At 41.3% G+C, this 22,802-nt stretch overlaps 2 protein-coding genes across 13 annotated transcripts in view; one reads left to right on the plus strand and one right to left on the minus strand.

The window, feature by feature from the left end:
- Nucleotides 1-22,802, minus strand: part of LOC310703734 (craniofacial development protein 2-like) — a 609,970-nt gene that overhangs the window by 477,999 nt on the left and 109,169 nt on the right. The gene's annotated exons all lie outside the window — the stretch shown is intronic.
- ADGRG6 (adhesion G protein-coupled receptor G6) overlaps nt 15,617-22,802 on the plus strand; it is a 100,964-nt gene continuing 93,778 nt past the window's right edge. For 4 of the 12 annotated variants that reach the window (XM_083496251.1, XM_083496242.1, XM_083496243.1 and 1 more), the window contains exon 1: nt 15,877-16,556. In XM_083496251.1, the coding sequence (XP_083352377.1) occupies nt 16,531-16,556 (26 nt within the window). In that variant the 5' untranslated portion in view covers nt 15,877-16,530. Of the gene's footprint in view, nt 16,611-22,802 lie in introns of all 12 variants that reach the window. The other 8 variants (XM_083496247.1, XM_083496245.1, XM_083496250.1 and 5 more) reach the window with 5 other exon arrangements.

Consider the following 22,802-nt stretch of genomic DNA (forward strand, 5'->3'; position numbering starts at 1 on the left):
AAAATCATAAGGGTCACAAAGCCACCAGCTGCAGCCCAATCATACAAACCACTATTACTGAGGGAGGTTTTTGTTTTGTTTTTTTAAGGAATGGGCATTGTGAATTAGTTCCAAAGATGGAAGAAGCTCTTGTCTGCCAAAGGAAGGAAAACTTTAGATACAGTACCACTAATTGGAGGGAAACCCCAGGAAAGAAACCAGCAAAATTTCAAAGTCTTGTTAATTCCAATGTCCCCTTAAATCAATGGAGATTTAAAATGCTTAAGTTTGTTAGGATTGTACCCCAGGATTCCAGCACCATTGCAAGCTGACAACTTACAGTATGTCTTTATGCACAAACATGTATTAAATTCCTGCTAGACCTGATACAAATAAAGCTGATCCATTATACTACGTGGGAAGTTCCTAAGTTCTTTTTTTTTTAATATACTAATTATGTTTCCTTTCCTGTTTTCCTTTCCCTAGCTGGGGTCAATTTGCAACCCTAAGGCACCGTCCAGTCAAAGTCAAGCACTTTGAAAATAACTTCTATCAGTAGGAGAGCTAAAAGATATGTTAAACAGTGCAATCCAGGCCCATTTACTTGGGAGTACATCACATTAAGTTCCCTGGGGGAACTTACTTCCAAGTAACTGTACATAAGATTTCCGTTTCAACCTCTTCCATTTAAACAAAGTATTCAGACCCTCTAAGTGTCCCTATTTTCCAAGGACATTGCTGATCTGGAGAAGCCATCCCAGTTTCTGAATGTCCCAATTTTCCTTAGGATGTCCCTATTTTCATTGGAGAAATGTTGTAGGGTATGGAATTATTCAGCCCCCGAGCCATCTGAAAGCAATCCTGAATAGGGAAGTTTTTTTTTTAAAAAAAAAGTTTAATATTTTATTATGTTTTAATATACGGTGGTACCTCTGGTTATGTACTTACTTCATTCCGGAGGTCAGTTCTTAACCTGAAACTGTTCTTAACCTGAAGCACCACTTTAGCTAATGGGGCCTCCCGCTGCCGCCACGCAATTTCTGTTCTCATCTTGAGGTAAAGTTCTTAACCGGAGGTACTATTTCTGGGTTAGCGGAGTCTGTAACCTGAAGCGTATGTAACCCGAGGTACCACTGTATGTTGGAAGCTGCCCAGAGTGGCTGGGGCAACCCAGTAAGATATGTGGGGTAGAAATAGTAAAATTACCATTATGGAATGGGACATCCCTACTGTATTTTCTTCAGAGAAATTTGGAGGGGTATGAGTATTTCCAGCTACTTAACTTTGATGAGGTTATGTCTCTATATTTTCTGTTATTGCGCTTGCTGCAAGAAGAAAAAGAAATAATTGTAAGAGAAAAAATGTTAATGAGTTGGTAGAGCATTAGAATCTTAATCTCGGTGTCATGGGTTCGAAAGGTGCCTATAGAGCTCCCTAAATAGCTTCAGGGTGTGCTACAGAGTGCTGGATGCTAACTAGATAGCCTTTTGCCATTTCGACTTAGAGCAATGCCACATCAGGCAGCGTTTCACATCTTCTTCTCGTTCTCACCTGGCTCTGCAAAAAAAAAAAAAAGGCTGGAAGGAAAAAACACCCATCCCACTGTCAGCGGATTCTGTATGTCGCACAATCAGAAAGAATGCTTTTCGGAAGCAAAGTTTATCAGTCCTTCTCCATGCTGCAAGTTTTGGGAAGTCAACACCCAAGCCTGACCTGACCCAGTCTGCAATGAAACTGTTTCCTGCCTGGCACATGCAAGAATTGAACCACCACCACCCAAGTGATCCAAATCAAACAGCTCCGAGAGAGGAGAGTCAATAGCATTATTATTATTTGTCAATCACATCATTTCTTTATAGTCTAGAAGCCAAACATTAGTTGACTTTATTACTCATGCTGAATGTAGATGGAAATAAAAACACAACCATAGCTATAAAAACAATCAAATGAAATAATAATATTCAAGATGGGTTTGTTTTGCAAATGACAGGAGTATTTAACACGGGGGGGGGGCGCTAACCTGAGGACCTCCAGATGTTGCTGGACTGCAACTCCCTTCATTCCTGGCCATTGGCCATGCTAGGTAACACTGATTGACCAGTTGGAAATCCTAGACAGGCACTGCCAGTTAGACAGACAAAACTCAGTTAGATGGACTAATAATTTGACTCAATATATACTAAGGCATCTTCCTATGTTCATATCTGGAGGGTCACAGTTTCTACCTCTGATTCTAACCTGATATGTTGTTTTACAGCATCTCCACAACAGCCTGGGCAAGGAGGGACAAAGTAACACGTGCATCTATTTAGTGACCAAAACACCTATGGGCAAATGTGCCACAAGTCACAAATGCTAGAAAGTTCCACTCTTATCAGGGCCAGCATTTCCCATTTGAGGTGTGCCCCACTCTCTGCTTATATTAACCTCATCAGGTACAGGGCTCTTCTTGGCCCTAAGAATCGAATAATACTAATCAAATAAATACTTGCTAACTTGTGTATCGAGGCCCCGTGACCACCCTGTAAATAACCAGACACCACACAGGATATTGGTTTGGGATCAAATAAGGCCACAACTTTATTGGTTACAGATGGGTTTGGCCATAAGTATTGGGATAAGCAACTGCACATATCACTCCTGCCCATCGGCTGGGAGTGTTTCTACGGGTGAAGCCGGGGTGGGGTGGGGGATGACACACGTCCTGTGACCTATGTCAAATCTGTGTGTCCCCCAAGCAATTCCTGTTGGAGGAGTGGTATGGCCCTATCCCCTGTCTGGGCATAGGACAGGGATCACTCCTCCTGGATCCTTTTAACAGAATACCCTTACTCATGAAGGGGCAACCAGAGGCTACAACCTCTCCCTCCAACTAGGCTTACCCAATGCTTACCCACCTTACAAAGTTGTCATGATTGCTATGAGGTAGGTGAAAACCCAAATGGCAGTGCTTATGCTAACCTCATCAGGTGCAGGGCTCTTCTTGGCCCTAAGAATCAAAAAATACTAATCAAATAAATAAATAATTGCCAACTTGTCATAGCCTTGAAAATCCGTTGCCTGAGGCAGCTGCCTCATGCTGCCTAATGGCAGAGTTGGCCTTGATTCTAGTCCTCTGACTTGGTTTTTCTGCTCATCTTGTTGATTGGGGGAGATGACAGCAACATTGGGTGAGGCAGCATAGCTAGGAGTGCAGGGCTGACTATGCCATAACTACTAGGCACACACAGTTTCCTGTTCCTGCCCAGAAGGACCACAGATCATTGAGGTCTGTGCATAGTAGCTGGTATAAAATTTGCTAGAACTATTACAAATGTAGATCAAACATACTTAATACTAGTAATTTTATTTTTCATTGGTCAGTCCAGAAAAGAGGCATCAATAGGCACCAAATATAATGGTGATAATCATTAACCTTGTTAATCACCGTTAATGCTTTTCACTGACATTTTAAAGTGGTTTCCTCACTATTTCTTTTCCAGTCTTGGAATTGCACATCTGCAAAATCTCCTGTCATCCCAACACAGACAAAAGGCTGGCAGTTAACTGGTGGTCAAAATCTTGTGTTGTGGATAGTGACATTTTCTATAAGGATGTTTCACTCTTGATGTCGTTTCCATGGAGAGGGGCCTTTTGTGCTGACCACCCACCCTGTACTGTTCTTCTTCCTTGTGCAGGAAAAAGAAAAAAGAAAAGTCATGCTCTTTCCCCTGTTTTTGCCAGAAGAGTTGCTCTTCTGGAGGAAAGAAAAGAAAGAAAGGAAACTAAGTGTCTTACAGCAGCAGCAACAAAAATTATATTCTCACAAACAAACAAGTCACAGAATTTGGAGATCCAGGACAAGACTTGATGGTTACTGTGCCAGTTCTCATCACCTAGAAAGGGATAGGCTTGTAAAACAGGGCAAATATTGTTCTTGGCTGTTCAGAGCAGCAAGCTGTCAAATTCATTACCCTTATGAGATGCCCAATATATTCTATCACTTTTTAAAACTTTAATAAGTTTAAATCAGACTGTGTTTACATAAATTAAGGAGTTTACGCATTCTTCTTTTCTGCAGTGTTTCTCCAGATGGTTTTATTTTTTCTTCCTTTCCCAAATTCAATCAAAATTATTTAAAGTTGATAAGCTTGTTTTTGAAACAAAATGAGCCTTTGGCCCATATTCCTGGGAATCATGGAAATCTCTGGACCTACATTTCTGTGGTCCCCTTCAGACAAGAAATTGAGCTGTGAGCCATGTGTTCATTGCAGATATGTTTTAAAATTCAGCAGACAAGAGTTTTCAGAAATCCTCTTTGTAAATAGCCACTCTGTCTGCTGCTGCTGCTGCCGCTGCCACCCTGCTGCCCTTGCCCAAGCATCCCATACCTAGGTTGAGTGATGGCAAGTTCTGGCCAGTGGCAGAAGCAGCAGGGTAAGTGGTGGGGGGAGCAGAGCAGTGCTTTTGATGACTTCTGCTACCTGAGACAGCTGCTTCACCCTGCCTCATGGGTAGGCCGGCCCTGGCAGGAATAATTAACATGTTTCTTGTTAAACATGTGGTCCCATCTGTGACGAAAAAGTTGGGTTTTGCTGGACCGGTTGGATCAAAAAGTGTTTCTTTCTTTCTTTTCTTTCTTTCCCTGCAAGCAAATGGTTAATGAACAGCAGCCTCTGATTGGTCGTGGTTCCAGAAGGGAGAGTTTAAAAGGAGGGGATTTGAGAGACAGTTGTGAGTTGGTTGAGAGGGTTGGTTGAAGTGGGTTGAAATAGAGGTTGGGAGATAGGTAGGGAGACAGGTTTGGAGACAGGTTGAGGTAGAAAGAGTGAATGTGAGAAAGAGTTGCTTATGGGAAAATAAATAACTTCCACTCTGAGTGTATTGTGAAGGACAGAGTGTGGTGTCCTGTAGGAGGAATAGACCAGAATTTTACTGGGAGGCAGAGGTTGAGCCAGGAGAAGTAGGAGCTGGAAAGGAACAGCCTACTTGGGGCTTGGGACTAGATTTGTCTGGAGGGGAGAGATTCTTCTAAGGAAAAGAAGAAACTCCCAAACCCAGTGAAGGGAGGGAGTATGGAGAGCCCTTGGGTCTATTGCTTAACGTACCTCAGGAGCTGGATTGTTAAAGGGGGTGGATAACTGAAAGAAAATATCACCGTTTAAAGGAACCAAACCTACAACGCAAAACAACTGAGGACAAATTAAAGTGTAATCGTACTGTATGCCTGAAGTAACCTAAGTTTAATCCATTTGTGTTGTATACTATCTTGCCTTAAATAAATCTTTATTGTTTATTTAAAAAAAACCTGTCTGAGACTCCAGCTTACTAAATATCCCATCACAAAGGTCCCCTGCAGGATACTCTGGGCTAGAATTTCAAGAGGAAAAGAAAAGAAATCTTAGGGTAAAGGGTTGTTCAGGGAGGTGGGGGCAATTTATCTAAGTGAGAGCGGGCCCAACGGCGTGAGAGGAAAAAATGCCGCCGCGCCCATCATCGCACCATCACATTTAAAGGAAGCACAGTGGTGCCTCTGCTGGAGAAAAAGCACATTCACTGAACTCTGTGCTTTTAGGTAAGCATCTGTATCAACTGAGAATTAATTTCTCATTTCTGAGCATGGTGTTTGTGGTAGCAGCTCAACTCCAAGCTTCCTTGCATGAAACTGATAGCCAGATCCTTTGGTCACGTTGGTGGGTGACTTTTGCCAGGGAGTAGACAGTGGGAATGAGTCCCTGTTGTTTCTCCTGGAGCTGTCAACAGCTTCCAACGCAATCAACCCATATGATATATATATGTCTGAAAGGATCATTTTCCAGTAACACACTAACTGATATACCATGACTTGTTTTCACTTATGATGTGGTGAGACTTTGCTGGAAACAAAAGCCTTTGATATTCATCTTCAGCTGTGGAAAACACCATGCATACAAACTACCACAGATTTCTTTGTGGTGAAATTACATGCAAGACCACCCTAAGGCTACTTGACCTCATCCACTGGATAAAATGAATCCTGATCACCATGTTCTGTAAACAAAATCAGAGTAGTTTACATCTGTAAACATTTTTCTTCTTCTCTGCAGTTTTCTTTTGAAGATATCATAAAATATTTACCTCAAAGGGATATTTAAATCTTTCATAGAGTTTTGGTTTTTTAAAAAAAATCAGTAGTCTATCATTAGCGACATTATGCAAAACAAAAACTGAACAAGATCCCAAGGTCCTGATTATCATATGCATCTCTTCTATACTTAAACAAAAATGCACCAAAGCCAGACAAAGTTAAGCTTTTTAAGTGTGCCTTTCTGTTCCAGCACAAAAGCTGAGTTCAGGATGTTACAATTATTCAATCTCTGCCTTAATTTAATAAATGGAAACAACTGTCTGGGACACAACAGAATGAGCTCTGGAAAAACTGGGTAGGATAATAAATTGCACGCTTCCAAGAGAGTTCATCTAGTTGATAATCACGCAGCCATCTTTAATTATTATTCTTGTCTATCTGTCTTCTCCAATTTTCCATACTAATAATTCAAGGATGATTTTATAAGGGCTGTTTAAAGTTACCAGAGGTGGGGGGACATTGTAGACAGCACACTGGGGCGGGGAGGGTTAACCTTTCCTTCCCCAGCTGCAATCTTAGTGAAGATCACCCAGCTATTTGGGAGGGGGGCAGTGAGCCAGCAATTGAGGGGGATGGGCAGGGAGATTAAAAAGTTAAAGTTTAGGATGTTGCTGGGTTAATGTAAAAATAAAATGTAAAATAACAGTGCAGACTACTGGGAATGTTTTTGTTTTTTTTAAAAAAATTATATTTGTTTCATTGAATTTCTGAAGGAAGTACAGTGGTAGCTCGGGTTACAGACGCTTCAGGTTACAGACTCCACTAACCCAGAAATAGTACCTCGGGTTAAGAACTTTGCTTCAGGATGAGAACAGAAATCGTGAGGCGGCTGTGCGGGGGCAGCGGGAGGCCCCATTAGCTAGAGTGGTACCTCAGGCTAAGAACAGTTTCAGGTTAAGAACGGACCTCCAGAATGAATTAAGTTCTTAACCCGAGGTACCACTGTAGTAATGATGTTCTTGTGGAAGCTTCTTCCAACACTGTTTGAGGTGTAGACATGGAAAGCATCCAAGAAACCACACAATGTAAGGAAATCTTCACCCTAAGATAGAGAAAATGTCTTTCAGCTCCCATTGACATCACTGTTTACAATTCCCCCCACCTAAAAAAAACCACACAGAGAGAAACCAGGATAGCTCTACATGCATCTAAGTCAGCCTTTCTCAACCTTGGGTACCCAGATTTGTTGAACTACAACTCCCATCATCCCTAGCTAGCAAGGCCAGAGCTCAAGGATGATGGAAGTTGTAGTCCAACAACAACTGGGGACCTTGTGTGATTATAAATTTGATAAAATATTTAAGGTGCCACAAGACTCTTTATTTATTTGTTTTTTATATTCTAAAACAGAGAAAGATTGTGTTTATGTGTGTGCATTTTATGGGACCATCTGTGATAATGTAAAATGCACCGAAGCTCCACAGAGTGTCCTCATTTTGATAAGGATTGGAGGAAAATATAATAACAGAACACAATTATGTGCGTTCATATATCTGTCTCCTTGTTTGCCCTTATAAGACGGAAATTTTTTTTGTAAGATGAAGTGGGGTAGAACTCAATTTATACCTGTGTTCTCAGAATCTAATGTCTTGCAAAGAAATCACACAAAATGTCAGCTTTCTGGGGACTGGAAAGCACCTAATGAACAATTGCTTTAACTATCCAACAATATTCCTCTATGCATGCAAGGAAGAAGTGACATAATAGGATGATATTTCATTTAAAGAATGGGATTCCACACATGTCATGTGATTTAGAACCAATCAAAAAGTCTTCTTGTTACACTTCAATCAAACACACACAAAAAAAACATTTTACCCAAGAACAGAAGATTGAGAGGGATAGGTCAGTAATATCTGGCCTCTCAGCCAAGGACATGATATCAAAACAATTGCCATGTATATGGAAAACAAATAGTTCAGTCTGGCATTTATCCACATTGTACTCTAAACAAATGTATTAGGCTCTGTGGAAGTTTAGACTACAGCCAAGATGAAATACGCAATAATAGAAATCAGGCATATTTCTGTATCTAGCAGAGCAGTTATAGTCATACCACACTGACAAATTATTAATTGGCAATAGTGCTATTGTGTACACACTTGACGCATAGCAAATCTGAATTTCTTGCCATGTAATACGTGGAACCACCCTAAATCTTCCTACAAACGAAGTCCTAGATTGCAACCAAGAAAGGTGGGATATATTTATTAAACAAATGCCTATCATTTAACCCTTTTGCTTCCAATTTCAAAAATTGCTTATATTCTGCTCTCCTCTAATCAAAGAAATATTTTAGTGTTGTCTTAGATTCTATATAGCAGAATATATACATTTTAGAACATATTTCTCTTCAGCAGTAAATATGAACAGGCAGTAGAAAGCCATTTGAGAGCAATTTTCTGCAAATGCTCCAAAGACCAACAGAATGAGGATAAAGGATGGTCTGTATGAAATCTGAAGTGTTGACAGTTGATCACTGACAAAAATTAACGAAAAGGTCTAAAAAAAGGAATGCTAGAATTTATGCAGTCCAGAACAACAAAATGCAATCAGAGTTTTGCTATTAATTTAGATGTGATGTGGAATGGATTCTTTCTCTGAAACCAATATGCAAGAGTATGAAACCATGACAAATTAGTGCCATGGTCTCTTTAGCTTCAACGGTCAGCTCTGAGCCTTGAGCCTGGCCTAGCTGTCCATCTGGTGCCCTTGCAGCTTCTGACACTAGGTCTGGATTTCTGCTAGATTCTGGGTTCATAACAAACATAAGGGGCAACATGACGGGGAACGGGAAATTAGTGAAAATATATGATCACATACATTTTCCCTCCCTCCTGATCACAAACCCCATTCCTTAAGTACGGTAGGTGAGGCCTTTCTATTTGTGGGAGGGCAAGTCTGTATCCAACCTCTTCTGTTCAAAAGAGGACAAATATTTGAAAGATTTAGTTTTCAGAAAGTGGCTTCCTTAAATCTTGGCATTAAAATGCAAACTTCCAAACACAGAAGTTTGCCTCCAAACCCGTAATCCTTAAAAAATAAAAATAAAAAACACTTTGAAATTCTGGAGAGAGACTGTATTACCCAATTTCTGTTTGCATGAGTACAAGCCTTAGCAAAGGAGCCATCTTATGAATCAGAGATGGAACATCACAATTGGTGTTGTGCCTAGCTGTCTGGGACCAGTAAAAAAGCCAAAATTAGCCTTGTTTTTGTGTTAATTCATATTTAGAGCATTCATAGTGGATCCAGAATTGGCCTCCACTTATGGACGCACTGTTAAGACCATGTTCATGGAAGACAATCTTACTCAGCTATGAGTGATCACCAAAGAAGAAGTATAAAGTAGGACTGAAGCTCTTCCTATGTCATATTCTTGAGCTAGCTCGGCTCTCTTTGGTTGGTGCTTTGAGCATGGTCTGCGCACAAAGGAACACAAAGGAGCAGGTGCTTGTGCACAGGAGCTTCAAGCAATTGGCACATTTGCAGAGGCTCCAAGTGTCCCTATTTTCCAGGGACAGCCCCAGATTTACAGAAGCCATCCTAGTTTCTGATTTGATCCTGGAATGTCCTACTTTTGCTTAGGATGTCTCTATAGTGGTACCTCGGGTTAAGAATTTAATTCGTTTTGGAGGTCCATTCTTAACCTGAAACTGTTCTTAACCTGAGGTACCACTTTAGCTAATGGGGCCTCCTGCTGCTGCCGCACAGTCAACGCAAGGTACTGCTTCCGGGTTAGTGGAGTCTGTAACCTGAAGCATCTGTAACCCAAGGTACCACTGTATTTTCATCAGAGGGTATGGTAGGACGTCCCTATTTTCATAGAGGAGATGTTGGAGGGTATGGAGTTGCTGATGTGTAGGTCCTGTTGAGGTTCCCTTGGAGAGGGAGGATCTGACGCAGTGTTGCTCACAGTGCTCACAGGCACTGCTGGGTCCTTGAGAAATAGCTTGGTGAACCAACATTCCGGGTAGAGGCAACAAGGCAGCCTGAATTTGTTGACCTTACAGGGTGGGGGCCTTGGCCTTCTGGAACCTACTTGGAATCTGCCAGCTTCTCAGGTGGAATCACAGGGCCAGTTGCCTCTAGACCAGAAGGTCTGATGTTCTTCCTCACAGGGCAGGTGGAACCGATGTCCCTGTGAGGGGCAGGAGGGGTCCAGCCCATCTGAGGAGAGAGCAGCTGTGAGCAGAGTTGGCAGTTCCTGACTGTTTAGCTGCTGCGTCTATTAATAATAAGCAAAGTTTCACACATGGGGATATGATCAGCTTGCTTAAGTTTCCCCACTATTATTTTATTATTTTTATGGTCTGTCTGTAAAAATAGAGAACAAGTTCTGTTGTTAAAGGGAAAAAAGGGCTTTCATCCATTCACCACATTCAACTGCTCTTTGTGAAAGCCAACACAAATATTATTATTCACAAGGCGCACCTCTTGACGATTTCTATGGTTTTCTTTCCCTTGCTGAGCTTTGTTTCCATACATCTTGTAAGTTTGCAAAATGCGGGAAATGGCTACATACTTATAATGTGATCCCATAGCCACAGGTGCTGAGATCAGCAGATTTTGGATCAATATATCACGGAGGTGTGGGTCTGGAGGGACCAGGAGCTGGCAACTGATCCACTCTCCTACACCGAGGCAGGATTTTCCTAAGCCACAAAAACGCAAAAGTAATAAAGTGCATCCAGTGAAGAACTGGAGAGTATGAGCTGCAATCATAATTTTTCTGAAATCAATAGGGGAAACTACCATCCGTTTCAATGGATTGGAACTGCTTCATAAGAGTTATTCATTCCAGTGGCATACAGTGCCAACAAGGATTTACTCGGGAACCAAAACTACTTCTTTTGCCTTCAGGATGAAGCACTGTGAGTCAGAAGGCTTTGCTACATGTTGATCCCCCCCCCCATGTTAACATGTGGCATTTAGTTTCCATCTTTAATACAGAAATGTAGATTATTACTATTACTATCATCATCCCAAGTCTTTGAATCAATTGGCTGCAAATGACCTGTAATATGATTGGGGCTTGTAGACTGTTACCAGTGTAAAAGCAAAAATATACACACAAAAATATAGCAATGAACTTCAAAGGTTTTAGAGTTTAGTTTTGGTTTGGATAGTCTTCCAAATTTGGAGATGCTCATTTAAAACTTATCCAGACTTTCCAAGCTGCTCAGTCCTGCTAAACTGGGCTAAAAACACAGAACTGAGAAGACTTTTCCTCGTGAGGTTTCCAGTGCTTCGGCTAATGTACCCCTGATGGAAATATTTTGAGGTCAGCCTTCCTTGCATATTTCTAGACTTCCACATCTGTTCAGAAAATGGAAAATAAGAAAAGTCAATGCAGAAAATGAACTGCATGAACCTTTCAGTAATTCATCTAATGCTTGGTTTTTAAAACGTGCAAAGATTGACTGGCTTTTTACCTCTTTCTCAGGCTATTTTGCACAGATTACTTGTAGAGCTTAGAAACAAAAACAATGCAAACATAATTTATTTCAGAATTCTTACAGAATCCAATGAACGTACAGGAACAACAGTGTCACACTTAAGTGCTATTTCATATGTTCAGCTGGGGAGAGCAAAAGCTTGGAGGACGAGAGGCATGAGCCCCTACCCTGGACTTTGCAGATAGCAGCATATACTGTGCCTGCTCTGTGAGTGCTCAAAACATGTAGAGGCAACGTTTACATGTTCACACTTCACACAATCCACTTATTTATTTATTTTTAAAGAAGAATCATGTCCACAGGGCCTCTGCTAAGCAATCTGCTGAATAACCAGGTGGCGGGCACAGTTCCCATTGAAGGCTATTATGCATGATTGAGAGAAGGCGCTTGTGCAAATTGTATTTGATGCTGTTAGTTGAATGCATATACTGGATTTTTGTTAAACCTGGTATAACCAATTTGGTAAGAATCAAATTAATGTAGGGTGCAAGCGGATCACATTTTTTAACTGCATGTGCTGTACTAGTTTGTTCCTTAAGTGGTACTTGAGGGCAGTGAGTGATATTTTCTTTACAGCAATATTGTCTATTATCTGTTCCATTGTCAAGGAACATTTTTACCCAAATATATCTTTTGCAGAACTCTTGTATTGCAAAGGATTCTGAAGCATATTCTAGAGCACTTAATGCAGGATGAGGTCCAAACCTCCGGTGTTTCACTTTTGGCTCATGTGAAAAGCAGATGAGAAGACCAAAGGTGGCTGAGGAAAGAGCACCAGGTTTTATGTGGGCAGCTGTACGGGGAGAATTGTAATTCCACTAGTGCAATTAATCCATCCGGAGTAGAGAGTGGAATGTTCTCCAGTAGAAGCCAAGTAGGGAACAAGCAAGAGAGTCTTGATCCAACAGCAACAGTCCCAGAAAGCACTCTAAGATTGGGTGGCAGTTATATATTTCACAAAGCATCCACATAACCCCATGATGACACAATCACATGAATTTAAGTGTATGTTTGAATATGGGTAATTGTTATGTTAAAGACATGTTATTAGGCTGCATTTGTTTATTTGTGTGTAGAGGGCTCTAAGCAATTAAGAGGAGGCAGGGCTTCAAGGTACCCTCGGTGTATGGTGTGAATAGTATAACTTCGGAGTCACCAACTCACAGATCACAGAACTGTGAACTTCAAAAGTGTGACACTTCGAGTTCTTGCCAGATGAACACAATCTCATGTGAATTTGTTGCCCAGATGTTACTCTGTTGACATAAGCAGACCACTCGTATGAACAGGGAATTGGGGACTGGTCTCAGGTGCTTAAAAAGTTTGGATCTTCATATCACTGCTCTTATTCTTGCAGCAGATCAAGAAAAGATCCAGAGGGATGCTGCAAACCCATCCTATGAAGATGGATGGTTGCCAACTCTTGACTCAGTATTCCAGTTTCCAGGAACAAACACAGCATCATCTAATGCTCGGGGGGGGGGGGGCACAACGCACACCTTCACAAATGCATGAGATCTTTAACCACTATGTCCCACATACTGTTATGCCTAGCATTCAATGCTAGACGAACTTTAGGTTTCTAAATCTACATCTACAGTCTGTTGACATCTGCAACTGATAACTGAAAGTGTGGCTTGCTTCCTGCCAGACAAGCACGACTAGTGTAGCAGTCCACAGCTTTTTATTTATCTACATAAAATAATATCCTGCTATTCCTTCCAGTGTGCATTAAAAAGAATAGCAGCCAAAATATCTAGGAGGACAAAGAAGCTCAATAAAAAAAAAAGTTTTAATTGCATCTGTATTAATTTTGCTTCTGGAGCACTTCTTTAGGAGCACGGGGGACAAAGTATTTCTCTTTTTTGAAAACTCTGTGGCAGCTAGTACATTAGTAGTCTTCAGTCTTTTCAGAACCCATCCGAAGCTCAAACGTACATTTGGTGAACCCACTTTTTAATTTTACACCATCAATTTCTGTATAGGTAGTGTTGTTGCTGCAACCCACTTTAGGTGAGGCTGTGACCCAACCATGGGTTTCCGCCTTAAGACCAGTACAGTACACACACAATGGTAAGGAGTGATAAGGTACTCATCTAGTGCTTTTAACTAGGATGTCACCTCTGCAATCATCATGCAATAATGAATTATAATGGTACTGGTGCTTGATTAGAGTATATAAACACTATATAAACACTATTATTTTAAGCTGAAGGGGAAACCTCTGAAGCTGGGGTCATGTTTTTGTTTTGTTTTTTAGATGTGCTAAACCAATCCAAAATGACAGCTAGTGAACTTGGAGCCAACGGTGGTCCAGTGGTTTTAGTGTTGGACTAGGACCTGGGAGACCAGGGTTCTATTTCCCACTAGGCCATGAAGCTCACTGGATGACCTCAGGCCAGTCACTGCCTCTCAGCCTAACCCACCTCACAGGGTTGTTGTGGGGATTAAATGAGGAACGGGAGAACTATGTAAGTAAGCCACCTTGAGCTCCGTTGAGAAAAAGGTGGCATATAAATGCAACAAACAAATAAAAAAGTCATACTACTGAAATGCATGTGGTGTTCACTGAAATATGCACAGGACTATATATTTATAGGCCTCCTTTTAGGGTTGGAGCTTCTCAAGGCTGCTTCCAGCAAATAATTTACAAAGCAATAATATATCAAAAACCACAAACAGTATAATAATAAAATTTATAAATAACCATAATTAGCAATAACACTAATCACTAGCAATAGCCAGCCCAATATACACTATAGATAGTGTCTGTGTGTAGACAGAGCAAACAGATTTTGGATTTACAGTTAATTTGGAGGCAGGGGGCAGGCTGGACATACTGTTAGCAGATTATGGATTTTTCTTCTCAAGTTTTTCAGTCTGGAACATTGGTCATGAAATTCTTCAGGCTCATTATCATATCCTATGCATTGCTTCTTGAATAGGGTGTCCCTCAGTGACTCAACCTGAAGTCAACCTTCTGTTCCCAGGAAGTGTGCATGCATGGGGGAGGAAATGTATGTCCCTTTGATCCTAGCAGAATGTTGATAGATCCTGAGTTAGTGCAGCTGGCACATGGCCAGTGATTGTGAAACAAATTAATCATGCTGATTCACAAATGCATGTTCATTGCTTGAGAGTTCATCACTTGGTGACTTGCAGGGGTGTGCGCGCGTATCTTAAATTATTTTCTTCAACCATCTATCTATATACCACTTAACACTGTAGCTCCTAAGCAGTGTACAGTAAGGTTAGATGCAATATGAAAACTCAGTGATGTTAAATTTCTGATTATCGTGTCACACACGGCAATATTCACTTAACACAGCAGTTGCAAGGGGATGAACATGTATGTTTCAGTTAAACCATCCAATGGAAGTGTATGGCACGTACCACATATGAATGAAATTGCCACTTGTTTTTCTGCCAGTAACGCTGTGCCTCCTTGAATAACTTATGAGAAACAGAAGGAAAGAGGAAAAGCTGAATCTACACGGTCCTTCGAGAGATTTACATGGAAGCTGCGCAAACTTACCATCAAATAAAAACTCATTTCCATGCTCATGCAAAAAATCACAGCCCCAGTATTCTGGGGTGCCACCATAGTCCAAAAAGTGATCCTGAGTAAAAATCTCAAGGATGCGTGGGGATCCTCCCCGTGGCTCTGTTTTTGTGCTATGGAGCCACGGAAAAGTATCAGGTTAATGCTTTTCATGATGCAACCCATGAGCATGGCTCTGTCATTTGATGACGATTTGGGGGTCTCCGTCAAGGGTGCCGACTTGAATAAAATAGGGAGGGGCTCACACTATTGATCTCTTGACGTGGCACACCCACACTATTTGAATGGCAATACAGTACCTTTTAACTAGCGGGGGGCGGGGCGGATCCCTCAAATATATTGGGGGGGGCGGGTTTGCAAAGGGATTTCGGCCCCTAGGAGCTGACTCCTAAGGTCCCCGTCGAAACCATTCCAGATTCGATTTTTGCCCAGGCCAAATGCAAAATGTCAACAGGTGCAGCTTTCCTCGGAAGCGTAAAAGACGCCTTCGCGTGATTTTCCTAACGCACATGTCTCAGGGCCTTTGGAAGTCAGGCTGGTGAACCTGGGGCAGAAACTGCAGAACTCCCCCACCCCCACAGTTTCCAGCACGTGCTTCTCATTGAAAAGGAGATTCCAGCGTGTCGGCTCGTGTGTGAAGCTGCGCGGCGGCGGTGCTTGAGAAACTTTTGGGTCCCTTCCCTCCCTCCGGCCGCCCCCGCCGCTCTAGGGTGGGGCTGAGCGTCGTAGGCCGGCCTCCTGAGGCGAGAGGGGGCCAGCCGGAGCCCGCCCGGGAGCCCCACAGGCGAATCTTGAGGCGCGGCAGCCACCTGAGCGGCCGGCCTCTAGGTCTCGGCCCTGCGCGGGAGTCGCCCCACTGGGCGGGAACGTGGTGCAAAGAAGCCCTTTCCGCCTTGTTGTGTGGGGCTCCTTCGCCTTCAGAAGAGACGCAGCTGCAGCTGCTGCCGCCGCTCAAAGTTTCCGCTGCGGTGTTTTGTGCCGCTTTCTTTTTGGTTTTTTATTTTATTTTTTAGCCTGCCCCTCAGGCGGGGAAGAGGCGCGAGCCGGTATACCGCCAACTTTGCGCGTGGAGGGAAGCCCTGAGGGGGATGAAGCAGCTGCGCTCGTGAACTTGTCCACGGAGAGGTAGAAAAGCCCGAGGAGGAGGAAGAGTGCCAGCCAGCCCTGGGCAGGAGAGGATGGTTGCGCGCACCGAGTAATGTGAACATGTAAGTTTCGCCTTCCTTCTCGGCCCTGGGAAGGGAACGCGCTCTGCGTTTCTTCTTCTTCTTCTTGCCGCAGCCTGGCGAATGGTTCTCTGATGCCTTGCCAGCCCTCGGGAACCAAATAAACCGGTTTCGCGTTCGTCTGCACTTTTCTTCCGCGGCATATTTAGGCCAGACGCGACAAGATCATATCTCCCCACGGCCTCCCCCGAGACTGAGATGGTGACTCTTTTCGGGGCAGAAAGGTAGGCAGGGCCGGAAAGGAGGGACGAAGGGAGCCTTTTTTTCCTGAAGAGCAGGTAAGAGGCTTCGCACCAGCCCCAAAGCTCGTGATTTACCAGGATCTCTCTCCCTTCCCCTTTGTTAAAAAAAGAGAGAACAACTGATGACATTCCGAATAGCAGCGGTGAAAGAGTTAGTTTTAAAGGTACCGCAAACTCCCATTTGACGCTTGTTAGTAACTTAATTTACTTCTGCTTTAGGGTTTCCTGCTCTCATGGATGAGGTAGGAGGGCAGCTGCGCACTTGTAGGTTTTTGTTAGAACTTCATAAAGTTATGGTGACATACCTCTGTAGAGATTCTGTAGAGTTTTAAACCCCAAACTTTCCCTGAGTCAAAGTGGGAGCGAGATCTTGGTTCATAAAGGAGCTATTTCTAGCTGAAAAGGTGCTCTGCCAAAAAACAAGGGGGGAGGTTCAGAGAACCGAAGGTATTGAGCTCCTTTGGACTTCCAGCCTTTCTTCCTGTCTGCTAGGCTGTTAGACTTTTTCTTTTTCTTGGAGAGAGAATGTCATAGCGTTAGATTTGGGAGTTTATGCATTTGTTAATGTCATAGCGTTAGATTTGGGAGTTTATGCATTTGTTAAGTCTCCTAGTGGCTGGCTGGACTTGCCCATTTGGCTACTACTTATTACTGCATTCAAGCACAGTAACCAAAATCCTTTCACCTCCTTTGCTTGGCACTTGGGTAGTCTGCCTATATAATAGGATGAACACGGGGATTTTTGCAGACTCAATTATTTTATCAAAGAAGGTGAAGAATAAAAGCTGTCATTTTCAACATGTTCCTAAATTAATTCTCCCATTTTGGTTGTAATACTTGGGTTTCTTGGAAATGGTAAACAATAGATAATATTTTGCTACCAACTTAAGCATCTTTTCCTGTGATTAATTCACTACCTGCTATAAGTTAATTAAGAGAGAACACTTACATACCACCTTTCATCATACCAGATTTCAGATTCTGAAATTAATACATTTTTAAAAGGTATCAGATTTATATCAGAGCAACAATGCGATGCTTAATACAGCTATAATGACAATTTCATCAACATTTCTTTTGGTTCCAGTACAAAATAAACAAGGTCCAGTTCTTTTGAAAATCCCTGTCGTCTGGGTTCTTCCCTCCCATACTTGCTTGAAACTGATAATTTTGGTCAATACTATAAATATAATGTCGGCCCGGGTCTTCCTCTGCCAATGATCAATTGTTGGAGCCTTAGTGCTTCTCCAAGTTTTTGCAGTCATAATCCGCACAGCTGTTAACATTTGGATGCCAACACAATCCTATATCTCTGAACCTGCTGTTTCACATGACTTGGGAACATTGAACAGGGTCCATTTGGAGATGACATCCCACTTTCTCTTTAACATTACAGATTCTTTTACAAATAAAGACAATTCTATGGTGGTTGGTTGGTTTAAAAAATCTCTTAGATCATTTGTTACTAGCCTACCAGTTTTGGCAACGTTCAGTTTCCACTGTAGACAGGTGTAATGACGCAAACTAGGGCACCATAATGATATTCATAAGTAATATTACACTTAAAAATGAAGTGGAATAGAGGTGGCTGCGATATAACTGAATTGGGGACTCCTAAACAGAAGAGATTTACAAGAAAAGGGGGAAGTGGTGAGGCACTGGGAGGGAATCCCACCCTGGGCTCCTTATGCAGGAAGGGTGGGATAGAGATTGAATAATAAATAAAAGGTTAAACAAAAAGTTTCTATCATGTATTCTGGTCTTTCCCCCCCTTTCAGGGTTTATTTTGAAATTGTGAGCTTCCATTGGTTTCAGCAATAAAATGAGATAAAAGCTGCAATCCTATGTGCTGGGAAATATGCCTAATTGAACAGAGAAGTATTATTGTTGCAATGCGTTGTAATGGACACTGAGCCCTTGAAAAAAGTTTGGAAGCTTTTTGGAAGTGTTGAAGATATTTGCATTATTATTAATTACATTCTTGAATGTTAATGTTATAAAACTAATAACACATGGGTTGGATTAAATTATTCTTTTTATAGTTTATACAGTGGTACCTCGGGTTACATACCCTTCAGGTTACATACGTTTCAGGTTACAGACTTCGCTAACCCAGAAATAGTACCTTGGGTTAAGAACTTTGCTTCAGGATGAGAACAGAAATCATGCAGCAGCAGCGGCACGGTGTCAGCAGGAGGCCCTATTCGCTAAAGTGGTGCTTCAAGTTAAGAACAGTTTCATGTTAAGAACAGACCTCCAGAACGAATTAAGTTCTTAACCCGAGGTACCACTGTATATGCATTATTGTTTAGCAGTTAAAATCTCTTTTATGATCACATTATAGCCTTAATATTTGGTTTTGTTTGCCTTCACTCCAAACTACCCTTTTGAAAAAGCACCTGAGACAGCAGTTTCTTCTAAATCTATTGCACAACATCAGCAAAAGTTAGTCTTCAAGAGGAAACTTATACAGTGGTGCCTCACAAGACGAAAAGAATTCGTTCCGCGAGTCTTTTCGTCTTGCGATGTTTTTCGTCTTGCGAAGCACGGTCCGTCGCAACTGCGCCTCTTCAAGCGGCTTTTTTAAAAAAGTGCAAGACGTTTTTGTCTTGCGAAGCAAGCCCATAGGGAAATTCGTCTAGCGAAGCAACGCAAAAACGGAAAACCCTTTCGTCTAGCGAATTTTTCGTCTTGCGAGGCATTCGTCTTGCGGGGCACCACTGTATTTGCATGCTCTCTTCTGTAAGTGTACATGTAACTTCATCTGAGGTCAGAACTTCACAAATGCTAGTTCTGGTAGCTAATCATGCAGGGTCACAGTTAGCTGAATGAAACCAAGGAAACTCTGTGCTCACCCTATTCATTACTCTCACCAAAGTCAGACTTTGTAACATTCAGCTTTAGAGGGTTGTACTGAGTTCTTTGTTCAATACATCATGTACATATCACAACAGAGCAATGCAGTCTTTGGCAATCCTCTTCTCTGTGAATGGCTTTTCTTGTTATAATGTGCCTACTCAAGACCAACTACCTAATCCACAATTCATGTACATATGTACTTTTTAAAAAGCAGTTGGATTAAAGATGATTCATTCTGTTCAACTGTCATCATTTTTCAATCTCAAGACTACTTCATTTTAATTGGGCAGTGCATCAGACAACAGGGAGGTCAGCATTTTGAGTAAAGACAAAATTATGGCACTTTCCTGAAAGCTATGATAGACAATGTAAACCTAAATATGGTCCAGGAAGGAAACAGAATGAGGATATACAGTTATTTGTCTAAATATCTTATATGGAAATGTACTGATTTTTTTAAAAAAAATATCATCATCATCTTTACAGTAAAAACGAATAAAAATAGAATATTTCTGTTGCATTTTCCAATCACTTACATTAAAGTAGAAAGGTCTCTCTGAAGCCCACTGGTTTGCATCCACCATTGCGGAGCTATCAAAACTCTTAATGCTCATTATTCATCATTGCTTTGGGGTCCCTGAGGCCTCCATGCTTGTAATGTCTTGGAAAGAATGTCAAAAATTACAGTTTGAAATATACTCTACATACCTTTCATAAAGGATGTGTTTTCATTTTCAGTGCTTTAAATGTGAGTCACTGAGCTCAGGAAAGTTCTTTAAAAAAGAAAAGAAGAGTTCCCACATATAGCTTCATCTTTCATTTTCTTTTCTTGAAACTTAATAAGCCAAATTCAGCATGCTAGTCATATATTGCAATTCAGTAGGGTCTCACTGAAACATCTGTTTTTGCTGAAATACTAATTTCAAAATTAGGGAAAGGTGTGAGGCCAGAATACACGTGTATTGTGGCTATACATTCACACATACATTGTTTTTCCATACCCAAGCAGGCAACAAGAACAGTTATTTGCAACTGAAGTAACTACAAATTGAGTGGCATGCAATTTAACTCAGCACAGTTTTATTCTGGATTATTTGATAGATGGGTTGGCTTACAGTTAGAATCCGATTGTGGAAGTTTCCATAGCTTAGGTCAAATTGAATGGTGATTCTGGAAGAGGTTGCCTGCCCATTTAGATGTGGTTTGCATCTGAATCTGCATTAAGTTTTATTTGGCACCTTTGGGTAAGTTCTGTGACACATTTGGAACTTGAGTGCCTTAGCTGATCTGTGGAGAGTTGGTAGAAGAATGGTCTGCTTTGGGCAGAGTTTAGACTGTATGCTGCATAGTCACTTTTAGTCTCTGACTATGCAAACTAAATCAGGGAATCAAATAATGATTCTTTTCTAGATGCCACTGTGTTTGTTGACCTTGGGTGAGTGTTTTAAAAACCGATATGTGTGTACATGTGAGGTAACATTACAAAATAGTGTCCATTGTTGGAAGCCAAAGGAAGAGAATTATGTGCAGCAGTCAGTAGGAAGGAGCAAGGGAGGATGTTAGGAGTATCAGTAGGTTCTCACCTTCACAAAGTAAATTTGGCAGGTCTGTTTGAGCGATGTAATGTCTCAGGTCTGCTGTAGTCAGTCTGTTCAAATTATAATGATTTTTTCAATCCATTTTTACAGCACATGTCATATGTTATTCCAACAGATATTTTTGCTCAGAGTGCATACTAGCCATCCTCACTCTCTCCCACTTATACTAACATAGAAGGTTATTATGTGGGTAGGTGAGAGGAAAGAAAAATAAGTGGGAAAGAAGTATTATTAATATTAGCTTTTGGTATGCCTCAGTGTTTGGAGTACACATGTTGAGATTTAAATATCTATATAAAAACAAAATAAATTAGATGTAACTTGAGACATAGACCCTGGATTGAGTAGAATAATTAGGACGACTCAGTCTTTCTTACCTTCAGTGGGAGGAATTTGGTGTAGCACAAGCATTTCAGCTTGTCAGACAGAACTATCCCCCATCTCCTCCTGTGCCAATAGGGTGGGGACAGTGTTAGAAACTCAGATATGGCACCTTAAACCTAGGTTACGGTCACTACAACGGAATGTCTATTTTCCAGGGAGTTGGACTAGATCACCCTTGGGGTCCCTTCTAGCTCTAGAGTTCTACGATTCTGTGATCTCAGTTACATTGCTTGACTGTAGCTTGCTCTTAAAACAATTCACTTGTCCCAGTATGCAATAAGGAGAAACCCACAGAGTGGAAATGGAATTAACTATGGACTAAGGCAGTGGTTTTTAAACTGTGGCCACCAACCTGGCACCCAGAAATCACAATTGGACCTGCGCCAATAGCAAAATGTGTCTAGGGAATTTTGAACACAGGGAAAGGAGGAGGTTACATGGGGGAAGATGTGGGGAAGCCCCATTGTGCTACTGGAAGTTCTTATGTGGGATTCCAATAGCTGTAAACTAGAGTTTCATTATTTTATTAGATCTTTTTGCACATGCATTGTTCCATGTTTGGTAAGTCGTGTGTTATAGACATATTAGGATATTTAGGAATCTGAATAACTTGTAGTCTCTTTCTCATTCCCCCCCCCCAAAGGTGAAAGCATAATCTTTTTTAAGGCAAACTTGACTAAATATGGAAGCTTAGATTTCACTCTGTGATATTCATGGTGCAGTCTATATTTACCCAGTTCAGCTTAGTTCATAGTTGTATTTGTTGAAACACTGGAGTAGCTACTTGTGTTCATTTGAACAGATAAGGTAGTTTTGTGTCAAAATTATGTTCAAAGCATTAATGCTCCTTAATTCTGCTCCTACAGAATTCATGTGGAGTATTTCACTATTATCACAGAGAGGCAACTAAGATAAGAGACTTGAAGGCAAACTTCTAGGTCTAATAAAGAACCCAGCATATTGGTACATTTATTAACTATTCATTACAGATTTCTGGCATTCCATTTTCAGGATTTTTATTGAGGATTTAGTTGCAGTTGCACTGAGTTGCAGGACAATCATTTTGTTGTGTGCGAATCTAGTTTTAGAGTGTCTGGCTTCATCAAAGATCTTTTTATGTCTCAAAGTCCCAAGTAGTGTATGATCATCTTCAAGTGCTATTAAGTTTATTTTTACTGCATGTCAGAAAACTCAGTTCTTTTAAGTCCATAATTTAGAACAACCTTCAATAAAGAAAAACCATGTTTCATAATCATCTGCTTATTTATTTAAAGAAAATAAGAATCAGTTTGAAAATTTAACAAGAATTAGGTTGCAATCCTGTATACACTTATCTTGGAGTAAGTCCCATTTAATTCAATAAGGCTTACTTCTCAGTAGACATGAA

The sequence above is a fragment of the Podarcis liolepis genome (assembly GCF_965112155.1).
Source record: "Podarcis liolepis genome assembly, chromosome: 3".
Lineage (NCBI taxonomy): Eukaryota > Metazoa > Chordata > Lepidosauria > Squamata > Lacertidae > Podarcis > Podarcis liolepis.